At 30.1% G+C, this 13,995-nt stretch overlaps 2 protein-coding genes across 5 annotated transcripts; one reads left to right on the top strand and one right to left on the bottom strand.

Moving 5' to 3' along the window:
• The first annotated feature begins 1,001 nt into the window (after nucleotides 1–1,001).
• On the top strand, nucleotides 1,002–4,813 carry LOC107907194 (probable lactoylglutathione lyase, chloroplastic). Of its 2 annotated transcripts, none has more exons than XM_016834456.2 (9): nucleotides 1,002–1,321; nucleotides 1,662–1,866; nucleotides 2,001–2,125; nucleotides 2,347–2,357; nucleotides 2,478–2,690; nucleotides 2,843–2,890; nucleotides 3,534–3,641; nucleotides 3,797–3,937; nucleotides 4,408–4,813. In XM_016834456.2, exons 1-9 carry the CDS (start codon nucleotides 1,171–1,173, stop codon nucleotides 4,447–4,449), a joined length of 1,044 nt encoding a protein of 347 aa, XP_016689945.1. In that variant the 5' UTR covers nucleotides 1,002–1,170; the 3' UTR covers nucleotides 4,450–4,813. The 2 variants fall into 2 exon arrangements, with proteins under 2 accessions (XP_016689945.1, XP_016689944.1); XM_016834455.2 differs by having other exon boundaries at nucleotides 2,293–2,357.
• Nucleotides 4,814–6,178: 1,365 nt separating this feature from the next.
• LOC107907195 (protein SPEAR3) lies at nucleotides 6,179–8,054 on the bottom strand. 3 transcript variants are annotated; one of them, XM_016834458.2, is made up of 6 exons: nucleotides 7,886–8,054; nucleotides 7,546–7,804; nucleotides 7,351–7,452; nucleotides 6,896–6,966; nucleotides 6,623–6,728; nucleotides 6,179–6,528 (listed from the first exon to the last, which is right to left on the bottom strand). In XM_016834458.2, exons 2-6 carry the CDS (start codon nucleotides 7,786–7,788, stop codon nucleotides 6,418–6,420), a joined length of 633 nt encoding a protein of 210 aa, XP_016689947.2. In that variant the 5' UTR covers nucleotides 7,789–7,804; nucleotides 7,886–8,054; the 3' UTR covers nucleotides 6,179–6,417. The 3 variants fall into 3 exon arrangements, with proteins under 3 accessions (XP_016689947.2, XP_016689946.2, XP_016689948.2); XM_016834457.2 differs by having other exon boundaries at nucleotides 6,180–6,528; nucleotides 7,546–8,053; XM_016834459.2 differs by having other exon boundaries at nucleotides 6,181–6,528; nucleotides 6,647–6,728; nucleotides 7,546–8,052.
• Nucleotides 8,055–13,995: the final 5,941 nt, after the last annotated feature.

Raw genomic sequence — 13,995 nt, 5'->3', positions numbered from 1 at the left:
ATAGGACTCTGTAAATACAGTTCAACATGATAGCTTAAACTGTTTCATGGAGGTTCACAGTTGGAGAAGCAGATGATTTCTTGGAGGTTTCCTCACAGCTGTTATGGGTCTAGCACACTGATTCAATGTCGGTGAATAGCATTGAACCGGTTAGACTAGGAACCGGTATGGATGGGTTGAATTGGAATTTTTTTTAATAATTTTTAATCAAATTAGCTGGACCATTGATTTAATTGGCTTAATCATCAATTGGACTTTTAAAATATTGATATTTTATATTTTAAATTATATTATTAGTATACAATTGAAAATTCCTAGATCCGGAAGATGGTATTTGAATTTTTTTTTTTTAAAGAAAGCAACTATTTGACCTTTTGTTGGTTGATTAACAAATTTATGTATTTTATAGGAGTTTACTATTCTATGGTTGATATGTTAATCGAGGAATTGATTTACTCGATTGATACAAGCAATAAATTTATATGTTTTCTTTTAGAATATTTTATGTATTAGATTATGACGGAGTGGGTAAAAATATTTATTAAAAGTGTATATATGAATCAAATAATTTTTTATTAAAATATTTTATTATAAATTAATTGAAAGTTAAAATTGAAGATTTAAAAATTATAATACCTGTTCATGGAGTCTTAGCTCGATTAGTATGGGATGTTGCCAATGCATGAGGACGTGAGTTCAAATATGTTGAAGCGCATACTATACTCTTATTTATACCTTGAGAGGGATTATGTCTAATTTTATATAATATTAAAAATAAAAATATTCATATAAATAACTTAATTAAAAGTGAAATATTTATTTTATATTTAAAAATAATATTATAAAAATTTTATGTGAGGACTTAATGAATAAGATGCTTACCATATAGGTTGATTTAAGTTTAAATTATATTTGTTATTCGAGTTTTGTCAAGATATTATGATAATTCTTTTTTCTAGAAGGAAAATTATATAATTGCCTCTTAATAGATATATATTATTATTATTATGTCTGATAACATCGGACTGAAGAAAAGATGGAACATTTGTTACAGAGAGAGGGATCTCTTCTCGTGAAGGACGTCCGATAATACGGCAATTTGGAATCAAAAGTTTTAAAAATGAATAAAATAATTACCATTTAAATATATAGAGTCAAAAGTTCACCGAGATGGTGAGGAGGATAATTCCCATGGCATCATCAATACGACCTTCGATCTCGTCGTTTATCTTCTCCGATGGTGTTGCTACGACGCGTTCTGGTTTCTCTTTTCCTCCGCTTCACCTTCCTCGACGCCTCCTTTTCTCTCAGCTCGGCAGTGGTAAGCACTGCTCCCTTTATTATTACCATTTTAAAAATCAATTTATACTGTTCTAGCATTTTTCAGTTAATTAGGAATTTAAGTACTGATTGAAGAATTAGATGGAATCGACATTTTGGTTGAACTTCTAAAGTCTATTTTAGAGTGTTAAGGAATTTACTCATTTAGAGGCATCTGATTATAATGAAGTTATGTTACAAGGTTGAAAGAACCAGTAATTTGTTAAAAGAATTGCATTTTAGGAACAATACATAGAGATTCTGCTGAACTTTTATGGTATGGAAGGACTGACTGGATGGATTTGATATAAATATATGTTTTTTTTGTAAATTTTATCCAGCTATTCCACAATTGCGATTCTTCGGTTTTAAAGCTTCCGAGCTGTTGAATGCTGAAAGAAGCTGGGTAGGGATGCCTCTTATAAGAAATGGGGTACAGGCAAGAACGGTTGCCGCACAGGAAACTGCCGTAGAGTTTGTTAAAAAGGATAAAAGAAGAATGCTCCATGTTGTTTATCGAGTTGGGGATTTAGAGCGGACCATCAAGTATGTCATATATTGTTGTTTTTGTTTCCTTTGTTAAACTCATGCCTGATTGTGTATACATCTATTCTTTTTAGCCAATCTTGTGGCTGGAATCTTTTAACTGAACTGGAATTCATTATTCATGGTGGTTGTAGATTTTATACTGGATGCTTGGGAATGAAGCTGTTGAGGAAACGAGACATACCAGAGGAGAGATACACAAATGCCTTTCTTGGATATGGGCCTGAAGATTCTCACTTTGTTATTGAACTTACTTACAGTAAGCTTTTAGACTTCTCTTATGCTTTTCTAAACTATGATAAATCTGTATAATCTTATTTAATTGGATATTGATGAAACATTTCTTTCCCATGCGTGAATATTAGAGTAGTCACTGTACATGAACTCAGTTGTGGATATTTCATTTTTCTTGAATGGCATTACCGGATTACGGAGTTGACAAGTATGACATTGGAACTGCATTTGGTCATTTTGGGATAGGTGTTGAGGATGTAAGCTTGAACATTGGCCTCCATGAATTGTGTTAGGTTTTCCATTTTTAACAAAATGATTGTTCTTGTATTTTGGAAGTGCTGGGTAAATCTGAATGCTTATTTATTTTCGCTGATTAGGTTGCCAAGACTGTGGAACTTATAAAGATCAAGGGTGGAAAAGTAACCAGGGAACCTGGTCCAGTGAAAGGAGGTACTACTGTAATTGCATTTGTTGAGGATCCTGACGGTTACAAGTTTGAACTAATTGAAAGGTGGCCTGCTCCTGAACCTTTGTGCAAAGTAATGCTCCATGTTGATGATCTTGATCGTTCCATAAAATTTTATGAGAAGGTGAGAGTTGCTGCAGAACATTGGCAAATGATATATGACGCTATTTACAGGCTTTTACATGAACATGCCATTTTCTTTTGTGGGGGTGGGTGTGAAGGTGCTATGTTTTATGTCATGCTCTAGGTCTTAGTCTCCATCTCCTTTTCTTGCAGGCCTTTGGCATGGAGCTTCTTCACACACAAGATAATCCAGAGTACAAGGTAAATACTATCGTCTTGATGCAGAACCCTAATAAGCTAATTGAGGGACTGGCTTACTTAAGATTTATTTTATTACTCTTGCTATATTTATGGTTCATTATTTTAGTTTTCTTTTTTCCCTCATTCTTCTCTCAAAAGTTTTCCTTTAAAGTCCTACATAGGATAAGAATTCTAGCTTTTTTAAGGATTAAAGTTGGTACTTGCTAGTAGGCTAGTAGCATATAGAAATAACAATGTACTCTTTCTGCTAAAATGCAGATTATGATTAAATGATTATGAGAAATTTTTAGTGTTATTGCTATCAGATTGCCTGATGCAATCAACCTTGGGTTGGCAAATAGAACCAGTTAAAATTTGCATTCTGGGGAGAGAAGTGAAAAGAGAGAAACAAAATGTGGAAGCAGAACAAAGAAAGAGAGAAAGGGGTTGGTGGGAGCTATTAAAGGGTTGAAAAGAAGGATTCACTTGTATATACTGTGTGTTTATATGCAGGGATTTCTTGTGTGTCCTGAATTGTTGTCTTCATGGTTATGTGTTTCTCCTTCTTGCTGAGTTTGATTGATAAAAGTATTCATGTCAACCTTTTTAGTAATTGGCATGTTAGATGTATGCGCTGACATATGTTTATGAATTTTCCTTTTAGTATACAACAGCCATGATGGGCTATGGGCCTGAAGAAAAAAATGCTGTGCTTGAGTTAACATACAACTACGGGGTCACCAACTACAAGAAAGGAAATGGCTATGCTCAGGTAGATATATTTCTGCTTTTGTTTCACTTTAATGTGTAAAAGATGTTCTTCTTTTGTTTGCTAAATGTAACTGCTTGTGGTATGCATCATGATTCTGCTTTGTTATTTTGGAACTATAAAGTTCTTACATATGGGAACAACTTGCATCTCTGCAGATTGCAATCGGCACAGATGATGTTTACAACACTGCAGAGGCTGTTAGACTTTTTGGTGGAATAGTTACTCAGGAACCTGGACCTTTACCTGGTATTAACACCAAGATCACTGCATGCTTAGATCCTGATGGTTGGAAGACGGTATGCCTTTCAAAGCTTTTATACACAGTTTATTTTAAGTTGTTTATCATTCAACTATATCGCCAATATATCAAATAGAAAAACAAATATATATCAAGAATGTTTTCTCATTCTTGTGCATTGCACCAACACTAAGTTTTATTAGCTTTACAGAGTGAACTTTCTTTTTCTTTTTTTTAATTAATGCATGATGGAAATGAACAAGCAACTCAGACAGAGGTCTGAATGTCAGATACGGGTATGTATCCAACACGAGTATGTTCCATTTTATTCCAAGATTTCATGTATTTGGTAGTCTTTGGAGGATTATATTTCCATAGCAATATCCATATATATATACACTGCATACACGTGTCAGATGTGGATACTTCAAAAGATATGAAGAGTAGAGCATCATGGATTAGATAACAAAATTGTGTTGCTCTTTTTTCTTTTTCATAATTGACTCATTTTACTGTTTAAATTTGCAGGTTTTTGTTGATAATATTGATTTCCTCAAGGAAATGGAGTGAGTTTTAGGTACATTTCTCACACTTTTCCTTTTTGAAATCCAACTCCGAGCTGAAAGGATTTGCGGCAGAAATTAAATTCGCCTTGAGCACACGGCCAATTTGGTTTTGTAGATAAATCTTCTCCAGTGAAAAAATTTCGAGATGCGAGTTTTTTTTTTTTTTTGAGAAGCACAGTTAATCTTAGCGGTACCTTTTTGAGAAAAAATTGTTGCTATTTTTTTAGAGGGGTTAAAAAGTTAGTAGATACTTTCGGTGAAGTTAGAGACTAAAGAAAAATTAACGGTATTTAATTATTTATAAGCTTCGCTGAGTGTTAAAAAAACGAATCTATTTAACTTCTTTGGAAAAAATCTATTTTGGTGCAGTGACTCTCTTCTGGTTGTATATTATTATTATAACCAAATCAACTGTGCACATTGCCATCTCAAAAGCCTTGTGCGTGTAGATTGTCAATAGTCCCAAACCCATTTGAAGGTTATTGGAATGCTTCTGTCTTTTAGGGTGGGTTTGGATAGTCGATTAGGTGCGGTGCGGTACGGTATGTTTAGTTTACTTTTTTGTCTCACACTACTGTATTGTTACAGTATCTAATCTCACCGTCACTGTTGTGTTTATATTAACCGCAGGTAAACGCACCGTCCATCCAAAATTACCCTTAATTTAAGGCAAATCCAGCGGACAATTTTTTTTCTTTAGAAATAGATCATAATTTTAGGAATTAAAAAAACATGAATTATAAAGTATTGGGATTCAAATTTCAATCCAATTAAATGCCACTTACAATTTTTTTTAATCTAAATTCTCAAATGTCACTTAGACTAAATCTGAAGTTTATTTATAAGAAGAAATTTTTTAAATCATTTGTATCTCAATAATATGTGTTTAATCGTTTTAGCAATAAATGATTATTGGATTTAAAAAATATCACACCCCAATATATGATCAAGTGAAAAAGACTAGTGAAACAGAAAAAAAAATCATCATAAAATTGAAAAAAAAATAGTTGAGGATTTGTTTGTAGATATATTGGCTTTGAAAATGAAATCAGGTCCTTCTTTGGTTCACTTTGAGGGGACACAAATTCCTATTTACAACTTCCTGTTTGGGAAGGTTTCCAGTAAACAAGATGTACTGTGCTCTTGTAAGGGAAATGTTTCATTTAGCATTAACCTATCGTGTTTCTTGAAGTAAAGAAGTGTAATTGGCTTGATAAAGTCGTCATTTTATGTGTAGCATATGTAAGCAATAAGATTTTGTATGTTTGGAAGTTATATTTTACTCATAATTGAGTCAAAAGGTAATTTCTCTCAACATTATTATAAAAAATTAAATTTCTTATCATTCAACCTATTAATTATTTTTCTTCATATATGTGAAAAAATTTATTATTTTCAAAGCAGTTGCTCCTGTAAGTGCTGATTGATTACATATGAATACATAGAAACACATTTTCTATCATCCAAAAAGATTAGGGTTTATAAATGACCAAGTATAGCACATGAAACATACAAAAAAGCATCTAAACTTTGCAACTTTTAAGACTAGATACCTATTTATACTAGTGCTTAATTAAATTGCCCAAATTAACAATCGAATCTTAACCAAAAACTGGGAAATCTAACTGGGTTTTGATGCTTGCTCGATCTCAATATGTCTAGCTAACTAAAAATAAGGAGCAAATAGATAATTGAAAATTTTGAGAATTAATTATGACTTTAATCCTAATTTCTTTGAAAATTTTATGAACAAAGGGAAGATCAAATTTTCATTATATCTCATGCAGTAAGTCAATCTACCTCTCATTACACAAGAAAGATTCCTTTCAAATCAAATTTAAAGCAAATCATCAACATGCTCAACCTGTATAAGTGAACTGCAAGTCCAAGTACTGCTTAATTATCTTCAACTTGCAATGCTAAAAGTGGGAACCATAATACTCAGTCTCCAAGCATTTATAATATATATTGATTACAATGACAGTCTGAGCTCCAAATCAAGCTCTTGTGTGGATTCACAATTCTGACTGCTGGATCCCAATGAATTGCTCCCTTGTTTCTTGCTCTTTTTTGGTGGTGAATCCTATAAAATACATAGAGGGGTGAAAAAACAGAAGAAATAAAGTATATATATATATAAGCTACATAGAGGCATTCATTAATTTCAAAAATTTTACATGATAAGGATGTGAATTGTCAACCTCCACATGATGTAAGTTTAGAAGTTGTCTGGTCAGGTTTGGTTGTGCAAAATGTTGAGTGCTGCCATTGTCGGGGTTCCAACTGTTCCAAATGACCCCAAACATTAATTATAAAGCCAAAAAAAAAAAGGCCTAAAAAACAAACTTCTAATAGGAAACTATGATAATAGATGTGCTTCAAAAGGACATTCTTTAAAGGGGAAAAGAAAACAGAAAAAGAGACAGACTGGAAAGTTAAATATGATGTACCTTGTTGTCGTACAAGATTGGAAATCACCATATCTGGTGTTCGGTCTTTTATCATATTCCCCAAGCCCCTTCTGTAAACATATATAACTCTATAAGGTAAATTTTACTATATGATAAATAGCGTAGCTCATATGCAATCAAATTTGGTTTACTTTCTTCTTGCCTTCATTAATATTATGATGAAATATAGGAATGAAAATTTTGTATCTAGGGTTAGCAATATCAAAACTTGGATGCTGTGATGTTCATGACGACGACGACGTGGACAACATATAATATGTATTCCAATATATCCACCAAAATTCTTCTGCCATGTCTGTTATACCTCATCATTTATTAGGGATACAGCAAGTTGTGAATGGGTGACACAAAATCATGTCAAATATGCACTCAATTAAGCCATCCATTAAAAGGAATTGTATGGTATCTCTAAGAGGGCACAGGGTTTCACCTACCATCATGGTGGGGTGGAAACCATAAGAAGCTGAGGTAGTTGATGACGATGAGGAAGGTGATGACGCCATTGATGAATAAAGTGTTTGCACTCTCATGTCTTCCTGCATGTAAAATCAAACAATTCTTTTGATCAGGTTCCTCCCACAAACTCAAATAATTAATTAAAAAAAACCCAGAAAAAGGGTTTGGGTTACCTGGTTGAAATTTGAAGGGAAAGGTCGACCATGAAGAGAAGGATGGTGGTGGTAAGTACAACCCACTGGACCTTGTAATCTGATCTTCTCCAGCTGAGCAACACCAAGCCCTCTTTGGGGTTGCTTTGGCTTCTCTGAATTACTACCCTTCTTCCCTTTTCTTGAAGAAGAAGACGAGGATGACGAAGACGACGCTCCCCTTTCGTTTCCCACGTTTGGTTCTCCAAAATAGCTGCTACCCATCTTCCCTTGTAATTTACTGATGATGATGATGATGCTAAAACTATCTATTAGGTCAAATAAAGATGAAAAAAAACAACAAAGAGATTAAAAGCTATACAGTTTAGTTTAGGTTTGCAAATCCCAATAGCTGCAAACTTTCTGGCAATAGAGAGAGAAGTGTTGAGGAATCAAAGATCTTCTTCACTGCCCCCTTTTTAAGCTGATTGCATTGCATCGCTGGATCAGATTTATATGTATCTTTTTTATATATACAGAGATTTTATATTTCTTTCCACTGCATACTTCTCTATTCTTTTATTACAACAAATATTAGAAAAATATCTATTAACTATTATTCACTTTAATTACTCTTAAACCTACTTTGAACTTATCTTTTTATTTTTTAGATAAATGAAAAACACAATTGGCATATAAAAATAAAATTTTGTTTCTAATAACAAAAACACGTTCAATCAATTTGATGTTTAAAAATTATTAAAAAAATATAACTGTAAATCAAAATTAATTCATTTAAGATGTTCTCAATTATTAAAAAGCATTTCTAGTAGATTACTTACTATTTTCTAATTATATATATATTTTTTAATTTTAGTTGACAAAAGATATTTTTAAGAGTTTTTGCTAATCACATGTCTTGATAACTTCAACAGCTTCACTATACGTATGTGCTACAAAAGTGCTTGTCACGCTCCTTAGTAAATATTCTGAAAAGAAATTGATACCATTTAGGTGAGATGGTAAAGATTTATTTAATTTTAATTAATGATCGAGGTTCGATTCTTGTTTTAGTTATAAAGCTCGCTTTAAAATTTGGAAGTAGCATTTATAAAACTTGAAATATTAGTTATTGAACTCTCTTTTGAGAAATTAAAAAAAATTATATGTTTATTGTTAACGTGAGAAATTTTGTTTTGATTTTTTTCTAAAATTTAAATTAATTTCTCCAAGGATAGTTTTTTCCTTGTTGAAAAAAGAGGAATTTATATAAGTGGGCCTAAAGATAGAGATAATATTCCCTTCAAAGGGTAATTCAATTAAAACCCCATTGATCCATTCCCCTTACAAAAATTATGGAGGAGTAATTTGTGGGTGATGTATTTATATATTGTGAGGTGTGCGTGGTGTCATAAATCCCTCCCGAAGACTATCTATGACACTTGTTACGTATGTGGATAAGTATATACATATAAATTATTGAACTCAAGGTTGAGGTGTCGATTTCTAGAATGATTAAAAAATGGAGCGTCTCTCCAATCAATTAATTTCATAAGATATGCTTCAAAGATGTGAGCATTTAGAGGTTATCATCCTAAAAAAATTGCCCCCAAAACAAACATGTAACCCCAAATTCCAACACTTGGGTTTTATTTGAATTTGTTATTATGGTGGCCTAGGCATGCCCTCCATATACATATTGTTTTCGTAATGAGGGAGGGGCTTAATATTGTAAACCACGTTGCAATAATAATGATAAAAAAAAGGGACAAAGACAAAGTTTAGTGGAGATGGGGAGATATTGTAGAGAGGAAGTTGGGGGGCACATGTAAGAGCCTTACAGGTTGCATGCAATATTAGTTAGAGAGGATTCGCCAACCAAATGCAATCCCTAGGAATTTGTTATGTCTAATTAAAGATGATGCCTTTTAAGCCTAATGAAGGAGACCATATATATCTCCCACCAACCAAATTGCTGGGTTTTTTTCTGTAATTATCATGTCTGTTTTTTTTTTCAAATTTAGGGTTCATAAGGTAAAGAAATGTGAGAGATGATATGCATAATCTTTAGTATCTCAGCTTTTAGGGTATAAAATTATGCAGAAAATAAAATGCTAAGATTTTTGTATAATACATAAACTTGAAGTCTGTTTTTTCCAAAGAACAAAAAAAGGAAAGAAAGTATAATACTACATGTTGATGTGTTTTGAATAGTGAAACCGGTTGAGTTTATTATTAGGATTGTGATGCAAAGGTGGAAGGTAACATGCAAAAAAGGAGTAGGAGATGTGATAGAGGTACAGAGAATCTGATTTCTAGGGCATGCTCCAATGGTATAAATTTAAGAAAATTTCAAAGACAATGAATATTAAAAAAAATATCTTGTGTATATTATCTCTTGTTTCCATTACTGGCTAATTATGAGCAATTCTAATGGAATATTATTTCATAAATATTCCTTTTGTCAGTATAAATTTGAGAGGAAGACGTGATTTTGAACTTTGATTTTTGGAGTTAATTGAACTTGTCTATAAGTTGGATGACTTGTCTAGTTTGAAAAAGTTGAGCATGAAAATTGATTTTAAAAATCGGGTCATATTCCCTTTCAAAATACCCCATCAATGAATTTGACGACTGAATCATAGAAAATAGCAGCCATGGGGATGAGCGTAGATAAAAAACCAGCATCCCCATTGCTGTTATGATCTATATTGGATATGGTATTCTGATGCTGTATGATTTTAGAAATCCACGAATGATTACCCAAATCTTTTGTTTTATTATTCCCAAAAATATCGTCAGTAAATTCAATAATCAGAAAAAAGACATGTAAGTGAGTATATTATACTTGAAGCCATAGCCTTTGTTCTAATTAATCAGATTTTGAAGTCAATAAAAGGCATGTTCCATTTCGCACGTCAAGATCTAAATCCAGATTATGTAGGGAATCAGATTTTAATTATGACTTTTTACTTATTTAATTAATTACAAAGCCTTTAAATTTAAAGTAGTAGTAGTAACCTAAGCTATTAACGAGGCAGATTAAAAAGGTTGATAATGATATATTGTTTAACTTAGTAAGTAACATTAATTTTTTTTTTAAATTTTAATAAAGTTGATATTTCTTGTGAGAATATTTTAGAGAATGATTAAATAAAATAAGAATGTCCGGTGATTAATTAATTAAAGTTGTTGCCTTTGTGTCGTGTCAACTGTATCATTATGGCTTAGATTGAAAGCTAATTACAATTAATCTTCTTTTGCTTGCCCCTGTTTCTGCTATGATGTTGCAAAGCTAGTGTCTGTTGTTTTACGAATGAGGAGGAGGGGGTTGATTTTAGATTACTCCCCTTCCAGATTTATCGTGTGTTCTTTTTTTGTTTTGTTTTAATTATCACGTATGTGTTTGATCTGTTGGTGTATCGATATTATGCGTGGGCCTAGTTTAGTGGGTGGATTTCGTCCCCTTTTTTTTTTTTTGTTTATTTCTGTATTGTAATCAAGGTAATCATTATCTCAGTATTAATATATATTGATATCAAATATATTTTAGTGTATTGTTTCGAGTTTATTAATATTTTTAAATATTTTTTAAACATATATACTCATTTTTAGTTCTTTATAAATTATATATCCATTTAAATTTTTTTCATATTTGTATATATTTATAGTTTTTTTAATTTCTCAATAAATTATATATTATTTTTTATAAGGAAACGATATTGACCAAAACAGGCTGAAACAATTGAAATAGACAAAACGCATATAAATTTTGATAAGGAATATAGACTACTTATTACTAGTTTAGGACCGAAACGGTACGTACCAACCGACACGATCAATATCGGTACGATACCGCCTATCATAGTTGTAATGGTTTGATTTTACTTTATAAGTGTTCGAATATGTATTTGTATTTTTTATTTTGCAATTATATCATACTTGTAAACTCTAAAAATATTTGTGTTAGATACTATGCAAAAATGTATGAACAGAAAGATAAACTACAGAGTAATTCTTTAATCAATATTCCTTATCTTTTGAGTAAATACATTGACGATGTTTATATATACTCGTATGAGAGTAACTGTTCCTAACCAACTTCATATCAAACTAATTTACCAGATTTGATAACAAACTAACAATCTTAACAATCCATATACTAATATTTAACAATCTGAAATTTATAAATAAATAAATAAATAATTAAAAAGTCTAGACATAATATCAAATCTAATCCTCAACATTTACATATTTTGTTAATTCAGTTATCCTATTTTTTTAGATAAATTTGATCATTATCCTTTTAAAAATAGTCAACTTATTTTTTTAACGAAAATGTTGACTAAAACATTAATTTTTAACAATGTTGGTGTGGCAGTACATATGTACTTCATGCTAACATGATAGTTATTTGTTTAATATGCCTCGTCAACAAATAAATTAAAAATTATAAAATATTCAAAATAGAAATTAAAAAGTTCATAAAATTTTAAAAATTTAGAATAAAGTACATATGGACTGTCATGTTAAAAAAATACAATAATTTGACTTTGCTTGAAAGGTCGATGGTAAAATTTAACTTGTTTTTTAAAAGGTTAAGGGTCAAATTTAACTAAAAGAAAATAAGGAACAAATTTGATAAAAGATATAAACATTGAGGACTAAAGTTTTAATTAATGTCCCTGTTGTTTTCAATATATTAATCGGATCCGTTATTATAAGAGGGATGGATTCTTAATAAAATTAAACGTGGTAGTGGTAGTCTTAAGAAATGTCAAAAACAGTATTGTTGGTATTATTCATACCAGCAGACACTATTTTATCTTAAAATATTCATTAAAAACATCATGAAGACAATCTGATTTTATGCATAAATAAATTCAACATCAAAACAAAACAAAGTTTAAAAAAACAATTACCACCAATCTCTTCGCTTAATGATAACAAAGCAAAGTATGTGAAACTCAATTATAGGCCCAATTCAGTCTCTCATAAAAACGAACATTTTTGGGTTTTGTCTAAGCCATGCGTTGTAATCTCTAAGCTGGACTTAAACTTGATATTTTTTCTTAATTTGATACTTAAATTTAATATATTTTTTTTAAATTAGTACTTAAATTTTTTGGGTCTAATTTGGTACTTAAAATTGACTCTTTTTCCTAATTTGGTACCTAATCTTTTTTTTTGTTTGATTTGATACTTGTCAAACGTTTATAAATTACTCCGATATATTAACAATGTTTATTTTTTTATGAAGTAGCAAAAATAATCAATGTATGACCAATATGTGATAGATGATATGATATTTTTTTATTTTATATGTTCAATTAATTTATTTATTTTTTATTTTATTAATTGAAAATAATGAATTTATTTTAATTTGGAGTTTTAAAAAAATATCTTTTTTTCTTATTTAATATTAATTCATTAAGCATAGCTCAATAATTATTTTTTTAACATGAATCCCTCTAATATTAGCAATATTTTTATAGCATAACAAAAAAAACTAACGCCGTTAGTGTTTTGTGTAATTTGTATAACATTTATAAATTTAGATACTAAAATGAACCTAAAAAAAAAGGTTAGGTACTAAATTAGAAAAAAATGCCAAGTTGACATACAAAATTGGGCCAAAAAATGGTTTAGGTGCCAAATTAGGAAAAAGTGTCAAGTACCAAATTGGGCCAAAAAAAGTTTAGATACCAAATTAGGAAAAAGTGTCAAGTTTAGGTAGAAAATGTTATATTAAGTTTAATATTTATATTATTATTTAAATTTTTAATTAAGTTGGATTAGTAAAACCTTAAATCTACCACTAAACTAAAGTTTTATTTTAATGTGTTTTACACATTTTTATTTTAATATGCACAATTAATTATCTTCATCAATTGTATATATTTAATTAGTTTCAAGTTATACATTTCATTATTTATTGTATGTTTTTTTACACACATATTTTTGTTCTATATTTGTGGTTTCCACTTTCCACACGCATATAAGATTTCTAATATAGTATATACACATTTTATCATCGGTGAATAATAATATAGCACTTCATCATTAAATAAAGGGATAAATATAAAATTTATACATAATTTTTTTTCTAATATGAGATTTGATATATCAACTTTAATTTGGTGTTTTAATTATACACGTGAAACTTGAATTGTGGTTTGTTTGTATACATAAAACTTTGAATTTAATTCAGATATACACATTTAAAGAAATGAATACACACGTTTATTTTCAAATTGAATTAATATAATTGTTAGTATATACAATATATCAATATAAAATAGTGTCAATTTAATCATGTTATTACTAATTTGTGAAAATTGAATTGAATCGAAATTGCATATATTTTATATTTATCTCTTAAATAAATTTATAAATACATGTAACATTATTTAAATATAATTTAATATTAATTATTATTATAATTTTTACATCTTAAATTCTCTAACCTAATGTTTAAGAAACGCAACTTCA

The sequence above is a fragment of the Gossypium hirsutum genome, chromosome D05 (genome assembly GCF_007990345.1).
Source record: "Gossypium hirsutum isolate 1008001.06 chromosome D05, Gossypium_hirsutum_v2.1, whole genome shotgun sequence".
Classification (NCBI taxonomy): Eukaryota; Viridiplantae; Streptophyta; class Magnoliopsida; order Malvales; family Malvaceae; genus Gossypium; species Gossypium hirsutum.
Note: the sequence above shows the minus strand (reverse complement) of the source record. Positions and strands in the feature narration are given on the sequence as shown.

Excerpts from the sequence above, each read along its gene's own strand:
- LOC107907194 (XM_016834455.2), top strand. The coding sequence starts at position 1,171 with ATGGTGAGGAGGATAATTCCCATGGCATCATCAATACGACCTTCGATC. Across the intron at positions 2,126-2,292 it reads TGTTATTGAACTTACTTACA|ATTACGGAGTTGACAAGTAT; the intron begins GTAAGCTTTTAG and ends TGGCATTACCGG. Across the intron at positions 2,891-3,533 it reads AAGATAATCCAGAGTACAAG|TATACAACAGCCATGATGGG; the intron begins GTAAATACTATC and ends TTTTCCTTTTAG.
- LOC107907195 (XM_016834458.2), bottom strand. The coding sequence starts at position 7,788 with ATGGGTAGCAGCTATTTTGGAGAACCAAACGTGGGAAACGAAAGGGGA. Across the intron at positions 6,967-7,350 it reads GTTTCCACCCCACCATGATG|AAGGGGCTTGGGGAATATGA; the intron begins GTAGGTGAAACC and ends ATATGTTTACAG. Across the intron at positions 6,729-6,895 it reads CAATCTTGTACGACAACAAG|TTGGAACCCCGACAATGGCA; the intron begins GTACATCATATT and ends CATTTGGAACAG.